A 17242-nucleotide genomic window follows, 5' to 3' on the forward strand; every position below is an offset into this window, starting at 1 on the left:
CGTTGTTCTTATAAACATTTCCAAAATGATGTTTTAAACCCCTCTAATTCCGTCCGATATCATTAGTTTCGTATCGTACGTTGTTTCGTGAAGTACAACATAATCTGTGCTAAATTGCTTGTTATCTGCTGGAGCAGATACTGGCATAATTGGAGTTTTTGATCCTGTTATAGCCCGGACTAGACTGAAGTTGTTAATTAAAGCATTGAGACCGGTCGAGACCTTTGTTGTAGAATCGATGGGTTTGCTTTTGTCTGTGCATGAGTATAATGTGGTTAGTTCATTGGAAGTTGGGAAGCAAGAACAATGAAATGTTAATGTTTGGAATTTAGAACTTGTTAAGCTTTTGTTTTGAAGAAGGTTGCGGAATATTTACGGATACATCTGTGAACTTTGTACGTTGCAAATGGAAGTCAAGAGCTGTAAAACAAGTTGGATATCGGTTCCTTAGACAAATATATAACATGACTGGTACCTATCACTAAAAGTAATGAATTCGCTAGTTTCCAGTCCTGTGGAGATCTGAGTCTGTGATACTCAAGGTGAGTAACCTGTTTGTTAAATATTAAGCCTCTATTAAGGTCCAGTGGTTAACACTGAGTTCCCTGTCAGTCGGCCAAGAATGGGTATTGTTTAAAGAATAGGTATGGAATTACTAATACCGTTATTAGGAAAATTAACTACCAAAAGAATCTCGTCCTCTTAAACTTTAAGCTAGCGACAACTATGCAGCAACTTTTGATATTATAACTTAAGTATATTTACTTGACTTCGTTTCAGATATTTTGCCTTAAGTAAAATATTCTACTCCGAAAGCTGGTGAATTTTGTTACTCCCAAAAAACCCAAAATCGTTCAGTTGACAGTTGATAAAAAAAAGAAAACGATTTCCACTGCCATATTTTACATGTACGTCAGAACAGGCCTCCATCAATACTTCATCGCCAAAAGGCAGGCGGGTATTTCACCTCGGCACGCTCTCCTGGTCGTTCATCACAATTCATTTCGCGTTCCTTCCACAATTCAACGTCCAAATTGTATAGAGATGTAGAGTAAAATAATAACCTAGTACCTCTCTACACCATTTGCAGTATGAACACCGTCTAATAGCAATTTCTAGAGCCAGTATTCAAGTTTGAACGATGCCATATTTTGCTTTAAGTGATCAAAGTGAATCGAGAACGGCTCGAATGGGTGTGAAATATGACTAATGAAATAAAGCAACTATAAATAAAGGTGAAGCTGGCTGAATGATTTCTAGGAATAGTGCAATAGATTAAGCCAATTATGAGATGGTGCTCTATAAAATATGTCTCGGTTTATGTTTTATAAGCGGTCGATTTGGTCAATCTTGTACTCGTATAAACCTTATTAGATTTTGCTCAAATTTCTAACTCATCAAATGTGAGTGGTCAATTTCTCTACTCTAGTATTAGCATATTTTATCCGTTAAATATTTTTGTTAGTTTTACAAAACATCCCCGTAAATGTTTCTCATCGAAATTTAATAATGCACTACGATTTTGTCTTTGTACAATACGAACAACGAATAATTAAAAGAATTTTATGACAGTCACAATTCTAATCTAAAACAAATGTAACTTACTGTTAAAATATTTTTCTCTAATTCCGCGACACCTTATAGGACATTCTTTTTTTGCTAATAACATAACTAGACCAAGCATAATATATAATATATATTGATGATAATGCATGGAGATGGATCCCCATGTTGCTTAATCGTTCAAGTGCAAAATAGTCATTACCTTTAAATCAGCATTGCTCTTCTTAGCAAGAAATGGAAGAAATACTCACAAAATAATTTTATCTAGGTTGACAAACCATCACAATAAAGCGGAAGTCCCTACGATCCTACCACGAACTCCAAAGGCAAACAGTCTGAGACGAGGCAATCCGTATTTCGAGACCTGTTTACATTGCAGTCCATTAGCATAATTAACTACAAACACTACCTTGCAACCGTACGGTGACAACTCAAACATTGGTATCGGTGAAAATTGTGTGCAAATAATATCTGTGCCGTATTTGCTGGGGAGCTTGGTTTCAGGCGGGGTAAAATGGCGCTGAATAGAAGACAATTTGAAATTAAACTGGTAATTTGTTTAATCATTTTAAAGTTGTAGATGTGAATGTGTCTGTACATTAAATTTTAATTTTAAAAACGAAGAGAAAGTACTCACTACAGGAGCACACTCTGGGACAATTTAAACTACCTATGTATAGTTAAACAATGATTTCGTGTTACTTGAAGAAAGTTGGAGTTGCCCCTAAGTTGCATGCAATACCTTACGCTGTTTTGAGATGCTCAAATACCTCTTTGTCATTGGCACCGGTTTTAAATACATCTATGTAGGTATTACATTTCTATTTAATCTATTGAATGGAATTATTAGATTAGACAATATTAGTGTAATATTTAGAAATTCATTTTAAGTTTACGTATATTTTTCAGCAACATCTTACCGTTTTCCAATCATTAGAAAACTGAAAATAAATTTCGATGATAAACAAAGTGATTGCGAACAAATTCATAAGTTTTAGAAAAGTTATAACGAACTTTTACTTCGAAATAAATTGAATAACTTGTTCTTGTGTAAATATTGAAGTTGCTTTTCCGTTTGCTTGCTACGGAATTTTGCTTACGGTTGAAATCGTTAAATGTATTCCGAAACGATTCCAAGCCTAACTTATGCAAGTAAATATCAGTAAAATCTTTATTAAGACAGAGGTTTCTCACACGTTCCATCACTCACACGTTTGTGCGTGTTAAAAATATTTGGGAGAAATTTTATATTAGCTTAGTCTGTGGTTACTTAGGTTAAAATATGAGAATTCGTTTTTAAAAATATTTATTTTAATTTTTTAATAGATGCTAGTACTTCATTGAATTATCTCTCTGTTATTTTATAACTAGCTTTTGAACGCGGCTTCGCCCGCGTGGAGTTCGGTTATCGCACGCTGTTCCCTCGGAAACTGTGTATTTTTCTAAGTAAAAAGTAGCCTATGTCACTCTCTGGCCTATAAACTATCTCTATGCCAAAAATCACGTCGACCCGTCGCTCCGTTTCGACGTGAAAGACGAACAAAGATCAAACACACACACTTTCGCATTCATAATTTTACAGTACCTAATATCCTTTGTCTTTATTGCCTTTGTTTAAGTAATCATTAAGGAGTGATGGTTTTAGGGCACGTTTTAAAAATAACCGAAACATAGTATTGAAGAAAAAATAATACTTGAATCCAAATGTTTCGAAAATAATAGCACTTTTACCAAAACTAAATTTACTTTTTATAACTCTTTTAGAACGTCCTTTGTCATCCACATCATACGAATTAGAGAAACGGTATAATTTCGTATACGACCTCCTAATAGGCACCCTAATGCCTTATAAGCATGCACCACACATGCCTAGTCGCGTATCGATTGGCAGACAGTCATGTCAACAGTGTCCCACTGAACCGATTCTGCATAATCAACGCTTCCTGGATTGGAACTATTGGAACCATTGGAGCTATCCGAAGTGATTGGAGCGAGAACTCCAGTTGACGAGCAATCTTCTACTAATATCCTTCGAACTCGATTGGTACGAACCACTTTAATCTGCTTGTTATGTTCTGCTGGGGCGTTGTTAGGCAGGTTAAGTCGATGGTTCGTTGTTTATTCAAATCTTTAAACAAGAAATTCTTGTACATTTATTTCGTTATAGCTTTTGCCCGCGGCTTCGCTCGCGTGGAATTCGTTTATTGCGCGCTGATCCCTAGGGAACTGTGCATTTTTCAGGTAGATCAGGCTTGTTCTTATCTCTAGGAAAACGCGTGTTTTTAAGTTTTTTTTTTCGTGTAAATTTCATGCGCAATAAGATGGGCAGTTTCGATAGCTTTGTCATTAGTGTGTTGGTTAAGTGGTAAAGTATTGGATTTGCGTACTGGAGGCCTAGAGTTCGAATTCAAATCAAAAGTGATTTAGTTTCACTTTATTTATTCTTTTTACTTTCAAGCTTGTTTTAAAGACGTTATCTTCTCTAAAAAAAGCCGTATCAAGTTGTGTAGTTCTGGGTTCAAACCCGGGCTAGTTAGTTCCGAGTTTTCCGCAATTTACCAGCCGAGATGATAAATGTATGATGAATTTTTCAGGTCCCAAGCTATTAAAAGCGTACTTTAACTTAAATAAATCCCAACACACGACTAGAATAAAAAACCGGGCAAGTGCGAGTCGGACTCACGCACAGAGGACTCCGTACAGACACATTTATAGGTATGTAAGTAAACGGGAATCGTGTCTTGAAGATATTTCTCGCTTTTTCCGAGTGATTTAGTATATCCAGTGTATGCAGAGCCCTACTCTTAAGCAAAATGTACGCTGTGTGGGGTCAGATTATATTGGACATTGATATTTACAGACAGACATAAAAAATCATTTCCGTCATTTCATTTTCATTTAAAAAAGATTTTCCGACTTTTCTAGTTGGTTGTGTTACAATAGCTACCTTCATACCAAATTTCAAAATTCTGAGTTCACAGGAAGTACCCTGTAGGTTTTGATTCCCTTGCGAGTTTCGAAAATTTGCGAAAATTTTCAGCATAAACAGCAGCATCTTTTGATTGCGTTGGCTTAGAAGTTTGATTTTATCACAGCTCCAAGGGACAGACCTCAGTATTTGATATAACTCAATGGGACTAGTGGGACAGACGGTAAATTTTAGCTTGATACCTCCACGCGTTCCCGAGAAAAAGGGTGAAAAAGGGACAGACAGAAAAAAGTGATCCTATAAGGGTTCCGTTTTTTCCTTTTGAGGTACGGAACCCTAAAAACGTGTAAGCGGATTGTCTTAATCGTCATTTTCGAGTTGAAAGTCTTAACATCAGAAGTGAGTGCATGTCCTTACTATTTCACGACAAACTTGTGTGAATCACTTTGTTAAGATGTAGACGGGAGACTTAAGCGTCTCAAGTGCCGTATAAGTAGCTTGTAGAGTGCAATGTTTTACAAAGTTTCCACTAAGGATAGACTTGTTTCAAATTTTTGAGCGTAAAGTTTTAGTGACACTGCGATTTAAGATACAGCTAAGTGAGATTATCAATTATACAAGCTTTTGTGTTACTTGCAATGTTCTTATGTATGTATGTACGAGTAGATCTCCGGTTTAGAACGCCACAATTTACAACAATTCGCCACTTGCATCCACCGGATTCCCGCAACTCTTATCGTCGTCTATATCGTCAGTTCACCTAGGGGGAGCCCTTGTCAACGCTTTGTCTTTCGGTTCGTGGCAGCAACTCCAGGAGCCCCAACGGATCTGTTCTTCTAGCGATATAGCGATATACTTTTTACAGTAACCTGCACTTAATACTTATAAATATATCAGACAATTCTCCCAGCCCTAGTAATATTTAGGGGCGTTTTCACCACCCATTGATTAGTGTTAACTGACGTTAAATGTGATGCCGTCTCCGTCTATTCGAACAAAACAAATAGAGACGGCATCACATTTAACCGTCAGTTAACACTAATCAATGGGTGGTGTGGTGAAACAGCCCCTTAGAGTCATATCGGATTTTCACGCGTTGTTGTATCATATCATATGTTTTTTTTTATTCAACTGGATGGCAAACGAGCAAGTGGGTCTCCTGATGGTAAGAGATCAATAGACACCTGCAACACCAGGGGGATTGCAGATGCGTTGCCAACCTAGAGGCCTAAGATGGGATACCTCAAGTGCCAGTAATTTCACCGGCTGTCTTACTCTCCACGCCGAAACACAACAGTGCAAGCACTGCTGCTTCACGGCAGGATTAGCGAGCAAGATGATGGTAGCAATTCGGGCGGACCTTGCACAAGGTCCTACCACCTGCAAAATGTGTGCTTAAGGTAGTAAAATAGGGGAATATTTTAGTGATTAAACAAACTTACCTGTAAGAGAGCATCTATCATAATTTTACGAAGCACTCCATCCCAAAGATTAGAACCTTAAAAACTGTATTCATATTATGTAGTTTCACGCAAGTGGCACCAAAGGGTATTCTATTAATGGAACAATAATGAAAATAAAAAGCCCTTATTAGTACACTACTCAGATATTTTTTTGCCAAGATTCATTACTTCCTTCATACATGACAACCAGCTGAGAAGAAGAGCTTTTTCAAGGACTCTTGGCAACAGTCCTTGCCCTCGAGAGCTAGTTTTCCTTAAGAAAAGTAGAGGATACGAGTCTTCATTCTGTTCAAGGTGTACTTTCTTTGTGTGGATTTAATAGGCCTTTGTTTATAAATTTTGTGTTTATTTATATTCCCACATAATATCGTAGGTATAAAAAGACTACAAACAATACGGTATTTGACAACTCCTGAATTTGCCATATCTTAATATTATTATGAAAATATAGATATACAGACAGTGTTTAGCGAAGAGAAAACTTAAATCGGTTGAAAATTGGATTTAAAGTGAATTTTTGAAAAATCTATATACCTGTCTCTTTCTCAAACGCTTTTCTCTATGCAGCAAGTATGGCGGTACTGATGGCGTGTGACGTCACATGACAGTATGTTTTTCTCTGTCTAATCTTGAATTTCAAACCCTCATAACTTTGTTATTTGTAAAGGTAGCTTAAAAAATTGTTCTTTATTAGATGACAGGCATTGTGTAGTTTTAATTTATAAAACATATACAAAATAGTCAAATACCGTATTTAATCAGAACGGTGATTTAAAATCTTTTGTTTTAAAATATTAATCTATTATTTGGGCATTTCTATTTAAAGTTGTTTTGTTGTTTATCTCAGTAGATAAACTCAGGGTACAACTTGAAATAGAAATGCCCATTTACATAATTTTGTAAAAACAGCGGAATCCGTCAATAAGTATCTAACTACATAACATACGGATTTTGTTTTAAATCTGAGAATTTCTTATCTTCAGAAAATTTATTACAGATATAGATATTAGATTTTTTTTTAAATCTAGAGGTGCCGCCTTTATATTAGCAAATAGCTGAACTGCTTTTATCGAAAGATGCCGAACTTAGTTCAGCCGCCTAGGTACATACCTACTCAGACTCGATCAATTTTCACCTTAAACCAATTGGCTTGCATTTTAATAGCTATCGTGTTTCTTTTTATCCTTTATAGCATTATGTTTCTTCCGCGACAAATGTTCGCACGACAAGCGAATCAAATCGGTTCCATTAAAATGCCCTTGAACCGCTATCTATAAGAAGTTACGTACCTATTAGCTTTGGAACCGTTAGACTTTATCAGATCGGTTAAAATACCTATATAAGTTCTAAATTTTGCCGCTTTGTCTAGTTCCAATGTCGATTGTCGATATCAATGTGTTATGGTATTGCCGGTGGCAGATTCACTAGTGAACATTATACGGTACGTTCTGAATATGAGAAATAGTTTAATTCAAGCTTGTAGCCCTAGATGTTGAAAGTGTGTCTTCGTCCTGCGGCAGCATTGCAATATCCATGTATAAACCGGTATAAAAAAAGCTTTCGTTAATCGGGCCTGTGAATCGGGATAAATGAAAACAAAAATGGAGAATCTGTTCAGCAGTACCAGAGATTGTTCGTCGTCGTCATCATTGTCAACTGTAGGACTTCCACTGTTGGACATAGGCCTCTCTCATGGACAGTTGCTTTGGTTGGTAGTGGTCTACACCCACCGTCAGCCTGCTGTTTTATCCAAGTCATCTGTCCGTCTCATTTACGGATTCTCACGATTTTCTTTGTGGAAAATGTGACTTGCTAATTTTGGTTTCCATGGATTCCCAGCAAAAGGTACCAAAAAAAAATTGGTGCATTTTCTTTTCTCGAAAGTTCTTTTACTAAATTCACGTGTAAATTATCCAGGCCTTTTTTTATCAATTCTAACAGTTAAGAGTAGGTATTTGTATCAAAACCAAAGTCCAGGTAAAAGAAAAGGAGAAGGAGTGGAATTCCCTGCTTTTTTATTTATTTTTTATTATTAGGAGGAGGAAAACGAGCAAGTGGGCCATCTGATGGGAAATGATCACCACCGCTGATGATTACCAACTATTCTACGGCGGAAGGAAGGAGATTCTCTGCTTCTGTGTTCCCTGGTGGCTAAGTTTTTCAATCTAGGGTTAGATAGGGTTAGTTCTACAAATTTTATTTTTGTTTCTTTTCATTTGCACAACAAAGAGTTTACATAAGCAAGTGTGCTCCATCTTAGTTTACATCTTTGCTTCGTCAGCCATGATTGTGGTCAACCTCAAGCCTATTTTTACAAGGTTTTATTTAGTTTCACCTGTCCCGTTGTCTGTCTGTCTGTAGTCAAATCTTGCAAGTTAAATTCGACCAACTTCCAGTAGTTGGATTCACTTGAAATTTAGCATAGTTATGTAAATCACGTGACAATACAACAATCGAGTAGTGAAATCCTGGTAGTCCAGCCAGGATCGTCTCCGCAGGACAGACCTCTTCAAGGGTTAATAGCATCGACTTGAAATTTGGTACGCAAATGTAGTTTAGGTGACAGTGCAAGTACAGTCAACAAAAGTACAGTCAGCAAAAAAAACTTGTATTGAAAATTAAATTTTTATGGTTAGGTTATTTATAAAAAAATGTGTAGGTATTCAATTTAGGCCATAACAAGCTCGAACATCGAAGATTCTACTACTGTGTGTTAGCGTGTAGACGATCCGTTCTCTTCAGTCCTTTATCCAGCAGGGCTAGTACGAAACTTGAAATTCGAAGTTCGTGACGTGCGGTCCCTCTGACACTTATACTATTTAATATGAGAGCGAGAGGGACCGCACGACGCGAACTTCGAGTTTCGAGTTTCGTAGTAGCCCTGCAGTCGCTATTGATATTTCCAAGAACATCGTCCGGTATAAAGCCTCCTCCATTTGAATAGAACATGGCCGTTGTCGCGGTATCAGCCCCCGGTGCCGATTGGAACAGATCGCGAGATACGCCCGAAATGAGTGCAGGTGCGTTTATAATTAAATAAAATTATAGTGCTACTATATGGATTGTAGCACCCGACATGAGAGATAAACATTGATATACAGATCTATTGAATAATAATTTTCCATTGTATTTCGTCGGATAAGTTCATATTCATCTTGTTTCCAATTAGCTTCAGTAAACTTCAGTAAGCTAGTTGAGAAAGCAATATAAATACTAATTTTTCAGACGAAATGCGATGGCAGTACATTATTCACTACATCTGTACTCATATTTGATACACAGAAAAATGTATTAGAAAAAAATAATAAAAACAAATGAATATCGAGTGGTATAATTTGGGCCCAACTCAGAATCATATCGTAGTAAGCCACAACGCTGTTTTCATTTGGGACTTATTTAAAACTAAACACGTCAGAAACATAGATATCTACATGTGTTTTGGCATGCGGTTATGGTACTAATTCTGAAAATGTAAGCATTAAAAATCCATAAAAAACATGTAAAAATTTAAAGGTTGCTTTCCCTTCTTTCAGCACAGTTTCAATTTTTAATATAACACATTAAGAGGCATAATTAATATTCCCTCGTCAGTTATTTTATTGCTTTTATTGAAAACTAAATTTTATTTTATTACCTATCCCAATACAAAATTGTTTTGTCAAAAGTATGTCGCAACCATAGTTGCCAAGTCCATAAACCTCAAGGCCATGAATTTACCCAGGCAAGCCATTCATAATTTACAAATGTTTACTACCTAAGGTATAAAATTTATTATTATCAAATAATTGGCGGAAATATTAATTCCTACTACTGTATCTTAGACTATACAGTTAATTAGCAGCCAGTATAATGTATTTTCCATCATCAGTAACCATGATTACATTTTAATTTTTTCAACGTCTCCATTCAACCCCTATTCTGCACTAGAAAGTACTTGATATACGGTGGCAATGCGTTAATATCCCGGCAGATAACAGCTACCTATAACAGGATTTATCTTAAGACATATTCTCTACGCAACCAGATGTAGATAACAATGGAATAAACCGGCTAGAGGTGCAGAATAAAGCGCGTTATAATTACAATTCCTCGCTTTAAATAATGCATGTTGCCGTGTCCCTGATTCTAATAGACCAGATTATATAAAACACTATAAATTAAGAATAAATATAAAGGTATTAGCGCTTGCTCGCATGCGCATTAGTCTGCGCAAATTTTGATTATTCCTACCGTGTGGGGCGCAAGTTTTTGCTCGCGATAAAAGTAAACATGTACGTACATATAGGTATAAACTATTTATTGTGCAAAATAAATAAACAATTTGTTGTGTAACAACAACAACAAAAACAAGAATAATAATAAGTAATCATCACATCATCGTCTCATCTCGGTCCATATACATTCTATTGGAGGGAACATGCCAATTCTCAGAATGAGAAGACTTCGACCCTAGCTCCCACGCGGGCACAGTGCGGTTTGAGAACTTCATATTATATAACATTGATTTTTTTCGCAGACGTGCAGGATTCTTCTTAAATTTCAAATGTAATCGATCCAAATATTAAGTATAAATGCGGAAGCGCGTCTGTCTGGATTCCCGTTCATAGTCTGTGTCCCTTTCTTTTATTTTGAATCTTTAAAAGACCTGTCGCCCATTTCACGAAGCTACAAGTTACAATTTACAAGCGGTAGTCTCTTTTCAATAAAACAACAACTAAACAAAGACTACCGCTTGTAAATTGTAACTTGTAGCTTCGTGAAATAGGGCACTAGTGTTAAATTCTGTCTGCTTGAAAATTCATCCAAACTTGCTAAATAGTTCACGGGTTATTGAAGTTGGAAAAAAAACTACCGTAATAAACATTCACATGTGTAATATTACTAAGGAAAGAAGTAAAACTATCACAACACTAAAGCTGATATAAATTGAAGCGGATGTCGCAGTGTCTAATCGTAAGTACAAAATGGAGACAGTAAATAAAAGATCAACAAAATTGAGAACGAAAATAAAATCCAAGGAAATAAAGAGTGAGTTCAAAAGCGACACAGATCCGAATAATCCGGCGGGATGATACGAGATCGCGTTAGCAAAGCGTCATCGGCAGTCGCAGCACGTCCCATCCAGCCTGCGACATCCAGCCTCCTGTAACAGAAAAAAAAAACACGAACAACTTTCGCGAAAGTGGGCGAAGTCATTTATCAAGCTAGCGCTAAGAACTCTCGACAGCGACAACTTTTGATACAGGATACTGCCACCAAACATTAATATTAAGGATATCATAGTGGTCGAAGTGTTTTTGGGGTGTCCTCAAACAAGGAAAACTTTCCTCTTAACGTCGCCTTGTTTTTGCGCTCTTTCGGTGTTAACCGCGACCTAAATTGGACAGCTTAGTGGTCTACTCCAACGGACATGTTTGTTCTCGTATAAAGTTCTTAAATGATTGCTTTTACAGTTACATAGTCATCATACGTAAAAAAAAACCTTTATCTGGTTGTTTCCTTGTGATAATCTATGTCAGACTTATATATATACAGATTATTAAGTCATTACATTACATGACTTATACTCGTACATACAGATATATAGATATTTGAATTATTTATTGTCTTCTCTTCCTATTTTTATAAAGTTTTTGGCAAAATCTATCTCTGAATATTTTTCTATTTAATTTACGTGTTGATTATAAAAATTGCGACGACTAAGCTAAACTTGTTAGCCCATCCAAATAAGTTGTTTCCTTGCTAAACGAAATAGTTAGGAGAAAATATCTTCCTAACGCTACTAAAGTACTTATTATGTCTGGCATTTGTTACCAAACTTCTGTCTCGTATTCTGTACTCAACTAAGTTCCAGTTAGGCCGTAAACGACTTTACGTGTCGAACAGGGAAATCAAATTATCAACTCGCACCAACTTCGCACCTCTTCCAGCCCGTTGGAGATACCGGAATTTGTTGTCCCAAATGGTTGCCCTTCTCTATTTGAAAATTCTGTACGTTTCTCAACACAAAAATATGTGAGGGGCACACTACGCGAAAGTAGCTTTATTGGGTGTCTTCACCGAACTATGTGAGCTGGGAATCCAATAAGTGAACAGTGAAAGGAATTAAGGATGCCCGCGTGCAACATAGCTGCACTTTGTTCTTGATTGTCACTTTGATGTTTGGTTTTGTCCTTGTTTTACACAGCTGTACTTTATGGCTATGCTCAAGACCGAGCGTATTGCTTACTTTTTACTTAATTTGTTTCAGATCTGAGGAATGAGAATACATTGAATGATTCGATAACATTATTTTAAGCTAATTGATTTGTCCAAAAAAAATCGTTAGGTATCATATGTACGTAAAGCTCTATTTAAATTTGCGGTTCAATGACTGCATTGAACTGAGTGCAAATTTAAAAAGTAAGTTCCAATTACTTATAGTTTCAGACTTTCCTTAACATACGCGTAAAAATGCGTCAAACTATTTAAAATAAGTTAAACGTCTTCATAATTTTAATAAAACATGACTTTCCAGTAAAGCATCCGTTTTTGCGCGATGCGGTGGCTTGATTAAGAAAACATTACATAATTGTGCGAGAGCGCTCGGGCGCGCAAGTGGCGCCATGCAGGGAACGTGGAACTATGTGGGGTGAGGGCGTAGGGGGGGTGCAGTGGGGCGACCGAGCACTACTCTCGCTGTGCGAGCCTAAGCTGTGCTCACCAGTCGTACTCCAACCACGATGAGGGCGGCACGCGACCGCGTCGCCTCCCGCAACGAACGTACGCGCGCCACAACATAAACATCAGTGAAGTGACACAATCGCTGATAACGGACACAATTGACGTTAAAAAACAAAGTTCAAGTGAAAAAAGTGACGTTTCTTACAGTTTCGCTTAGAACTGTTGAGACAAATGTGTGTAGAAAATGTTTCAACTCCTGACTCTTTTGTTAGTGACTTTGGGTGTTAATGCCGCGTATGCTCCCAAAGGTGTGGATAATTGCGGTCTCCAATCCAAAGGTGATGAAGGACGCACGTTATGCCGGGTGCGAACTCTCGAGGCAGATGGATCCAGTTTGGCACATGCACCTTCTAGCGCTGTAAAACGTCTCAATATAGAGTGCAATCAATTGCTGCTTTTCGAAAGTTATCTCGAGGCAAACTATTTTCAAAGGTTTTCGACGCTCACTGAACTAACACTCGAGAACTGTAAACTCCTCAGAATACCCGGCAACGCGTTCGAAGGATTACGCGAACTGAAAAAGTTGTCGATCCGATCCAAAAACTACGATTGGAGTCCAAATAAAAACTTGGAGCTATCGCTTGGAACTTTCAATGGATTGAGAGAATTACAAGTACTCGACTTGGGAAAGAATAATTTGAAAGTAATACCATCTGAAGTATTTTGCCCGCTGGGCAACCTTCAAGTTTTAAACTTCACTCAAAATAAGATCAAAAGTGTAGATCGCCTTGGATTTGGAAAAAACTGCGGTTCCGGTCTTCGAAGTTTGGATTTAAGTGATAATGATCTAAAATCCTTGAGCGATGAATCGCAAATCACCGGGTTGAAGAATCTCCAAGAGTTGCGGCTACAGAATAATAATATCACCGATATCTCAAGTGAAACATTCAATGGACTCATTTCTCTGCGGATATTAAATGTTTCCTACAATAACCTCCAGATAGTACCGGAGGGCACGTTCTCGAACACGAAGGAGTTACGAGAAATGTATTTAAATAATAACCAGCTATTTGAATTAGCCACAGGCGTGTTCCACCGATTAGAACAGCTGCTTGTCTTAGATTTATCTAATAATCAGCTCTCGAGCTCTCATATCGACGGCAGAACATTTATCGGCCTTATACGCTTAGTCATTCTGAATTTATCCAATAACGCCTTGACGAGGATAGATGGTAAGACGTTCAAGGATTTATTCTTCCTTCAGATATTAGATTTAAGGAATAACTCCATTGGATATATTGAGGATAATACGTTTCTTCCCTTATATAACTTGCATACTTTAAATTTAGCTGAAAATCGCTTACATACCATTGATGAGTTACTTTTCAACGGACTGTTTGTGTTAAGTAAATTGAATTTAAATAACAACCTTTTAGTCAACATTGATCCAAAAGCTTTTAAGAATTGCTCCGATCTTAAGGAATTGGATTTGAGTTCTAATCAGTTAAGAGAAGTACCGAATGCTATTTGGGAATTGTCTTTATTAAAAACGCTGGACCTTGGTGAAAATCAAATATCAGATATAAAGAATGGTTCTTTTAAGAATCTGGATCAATTGACGGGACTAAGATTAATCGACAATGTTATTGGGAACTTATCAGTTGGAATGTTTTGGGATGTACCTAGCCTACAAGTACTAAACTTAGCAAAAAATAAAATTCAATCTATCGAGAGAGGAAGTTTCATTAGGAATTCGCAATTAGAAGCTGTTAGGTTAGACGGTAACTTCCTATCTGATATAAATGGAGTTTTTTCCACTCTTTTGAGCTTACTTTGGCTTAACCTATCAGAAAATCATCTAGTTTGGTTTGATTATGCTTTTGTTCCCAGTAAATTAAAATGGCTTGATGTACATGGAAATTTTATCGAACATTTAGGTAATTATTATAAACTTCAAGATGAAATAAATATCAAAACTTTAGACGTTAGTCACAACCGTATTGTCGAAATATCACCATTAGCAATACCGAATAGCGTTGAGTTGTTGTTCATAAACAATAACCACATTAACAAAATTCATGTAAACACGTTTATAGAGAAACGCAATCTCACTCGGGTTGATATTTACGCAAATGAGATATCTAATTTAGATATCAACAGCCTCCGGCTGTCCTCAGTTCCCTTGAACAAGTCCCTGCCTGAGTTCTATATCGGAGGAAATCCGTTTAATTGCGATTGCTCCATGGAATGGTTGCCCATGATAAACAATATGACAGCAATGAGGCAACACCCTCGAATAATGGACCTCGAAAATGTCCTCTGTAATATGACACACACGAGAGGCGTTACGCATTTACCCCTTAGTAATCTTAAATCTACTGACTTTCTATGTCCGTACGAGACTCATTGTTTTACTTTGTGCCACTGTTGCGATTACGTTGCCTGCGATTGCCAAATGACCTGCCCCTATAATTGCTCTTGTTATCATGATCCGACTTGGCATACAAATGTAGTCGATTGCTCCAGCAAGCGCGCAATTGAAATACCAGAAAAAATACCCATGGATGCAACCGAGGTCTACTTAGATGGTAACGACTTTAAAGAATTGCAAAATTATGCATTCATCGGGCGAAAAAATATGAGGTCGCTGTATGTTAATTCGAGCGGAGTCGAGAACATACAAAATAGGACTTTCGCCGGGTTATCCTCCCTATTAATATTAAATCTTGGTAGCAATAAACTGAAGCATTTAAAAGGCTATGAATTTGAACATCTGACGCAACTTAATGAACTATATTTGCATGACAATTTTATCAGCTACATTGCCAACTCAACTTTTTCATCTTTATATTCACTTAAAATTTTAAAATTACACGGAAACAGGCTAGTAGATTTTGCTGTTTGGAATTTAAATAGCAAGATGAATATAAATGCTCTGTCTTTAGGAAACAACATGTGGTCATGTAAATGTAGATATTTACAAAAATTTACAGCCTTCGTTGCTGACAACGTTCCTAAAATAGTCGATATCTCAGACTTGTTCTGTTGGAACGCCGAAGGGCAATTACCACAAAAGAAAGAACTCAATCTGAACGGCACGATATGCAGTGACTATTACGCCGGAGATTCTGTTATAGATAACATGCTGGTCTCAAATTACATGCCCATGATGGTGACTACGCTCACCGGTTTTATGCTAATCATGCTAGTCATCCTTTTGATTTTCTTATTTAGAGACACAATTCGCATCTGGCTTTATACAAGTTGCGGAATAAGATTGTTCCCATTCACCGGGGCGTGCGATGACACTGATAAATTGTACGATGCCTACGTATGCTACAGCCCCAAGGATGATGACTTTGTTATTCAAACGTTAGCCGCTGAATTGGAAAATGGAAGCCCTTCGTATCACCTTTGTCTGCATTATAGAGATATCCCACAGCACAGTTCGCCTTACATGCAATGCACATTGCCACTGCCCGAGGCCGCAGAAGCCTCTAAGCGCATTATAATTGTCCTAACGAGGAATTTTATTGAAACTGAATGGTCGCGTTTCGAGTTTCGTCAAACGCTACATGAAATTCTGAAATCTCGAATTTATAGCTTAGTTATAATTGAAGATAGCTCAGTTTTACCCGAAACTGAGTGTGATCCTGATTTGAAGCCGTATTTAAAAACTGGTTCGCGCGTCAGGTGGGGCCAAAGTAAGTTCTGGGAGAAATTGTGGTATGCGATGCCGGATCGTAGGCAAAAATCTAATTCGTCTAGTTACAGAAACAATATCAATTCATACACGATGAGAAGTAGTGTCCAAAATGGAACGATGAGGTCGTTCTCTTTCACGGAAAAGATTAGAGGGCCAGCTGGGGGTATGGGTGGTGCTCCGGAGTTTATGGATGTAGGTTCACAACAGGGCCAGGGAGCATCATACGGGCCGGATGGCAGGCCACCATCGGATCATATTTACTCATCAATAGACTCCGATTACTCCTCGTTAGAACTTGGAGGGGTCAACCCGAACCGACGGCGGGAATTTCGCCATTGGCCCCCGCCGCCTCCCTTAATTGACACTCAGCAATCAGGTCAAGCCTACCTTGTCTAGTCCGTGCTTCTCATGAACCCAGTTATGTTAAATCATTTAGTCAGCTTCATGTGAATCATTGTAATTGCAACGCGCTATACCAAATAACTAAAATTTTAATCTATTTTTGTATTTTCTCGCCGTTCCAAAAGGCGTAAATGTTTCGTAATGTTGGTGTAAATACATTCTATAAGACTGCTGTAGAATATGTTACTTGTAAATAATGTAAATATATGAATGTCCATATTATTCTTAAGTCACGAGTATACTATTTATATACTTTATAATAAAGCCATTGTGATAATTTTTGCATATATTGAGATTTTATTTCTTTGATTTATCCCTATCCTTTTAACAAAAAATATTGAATAGATAATAATAATAAGATAAAAGATATTTATGTACCAACAACTTTGTTTTTTTAGCTTAGCAGCTTTGTTTCAAATTCAAGATTGCAACAAACAGTAGGTAATGCATTAAACGACTACATTTTGATTTACTTATAGATAAACTTTACCTCCAAGTAGCTATTAATATTACCAC

The 17242-nt window shown here is 37.2% G+C and overlaps 1 protein-coding gene across 1 annotated transcript; it reads left to right on the plus strand.

Moving 5' to 3' along the window:
- Positions 1-12665: 12665 nt before the first annotated feature.
- Positions 12666-17013, plus strand: LOC141436163 (toll-like receptor 7). The gene has a single exon (XM_074099045.1). The coding sequence runs from the start codon at positions 12863-12865 to the stop codon at positions 16718-16720; it is 3858 nt and encodes a 1285-aa protein (XP_073955146.1). The 5' UTR covers positions 12666-12862; the 3' UTR covers positions 16721-17013.
- Positions 17014-17242: the final 229 nt, after the last annotated feature.

The sequence above is a fragment of the Choristoneura fumiferana genome, chromosome 16 (genome assembly GCF_025370935.1).
Source record: "Choristoneura fumiferana chromosome 16, NRCan_CFum_1, whole genome shotgun sequence".
Taxonomy (NCBI): domain Eukaryota; kingdom Metazoa; phylum Arthropoda; class Insecta; order Lepidoptera; family Tortricidae; genus Choristoneura; species Choristoneura fumiferana.

What these genes read in the sequence shown, in the direction of transcription:
- LOC141436163 (XM_074099045.1), top strand. Translation starts at nt 12,863, where the DNA reads ATGTTTCAACTCCTGACTCTTTTGTTAGTGACTTTGGGTGTTAATGCC.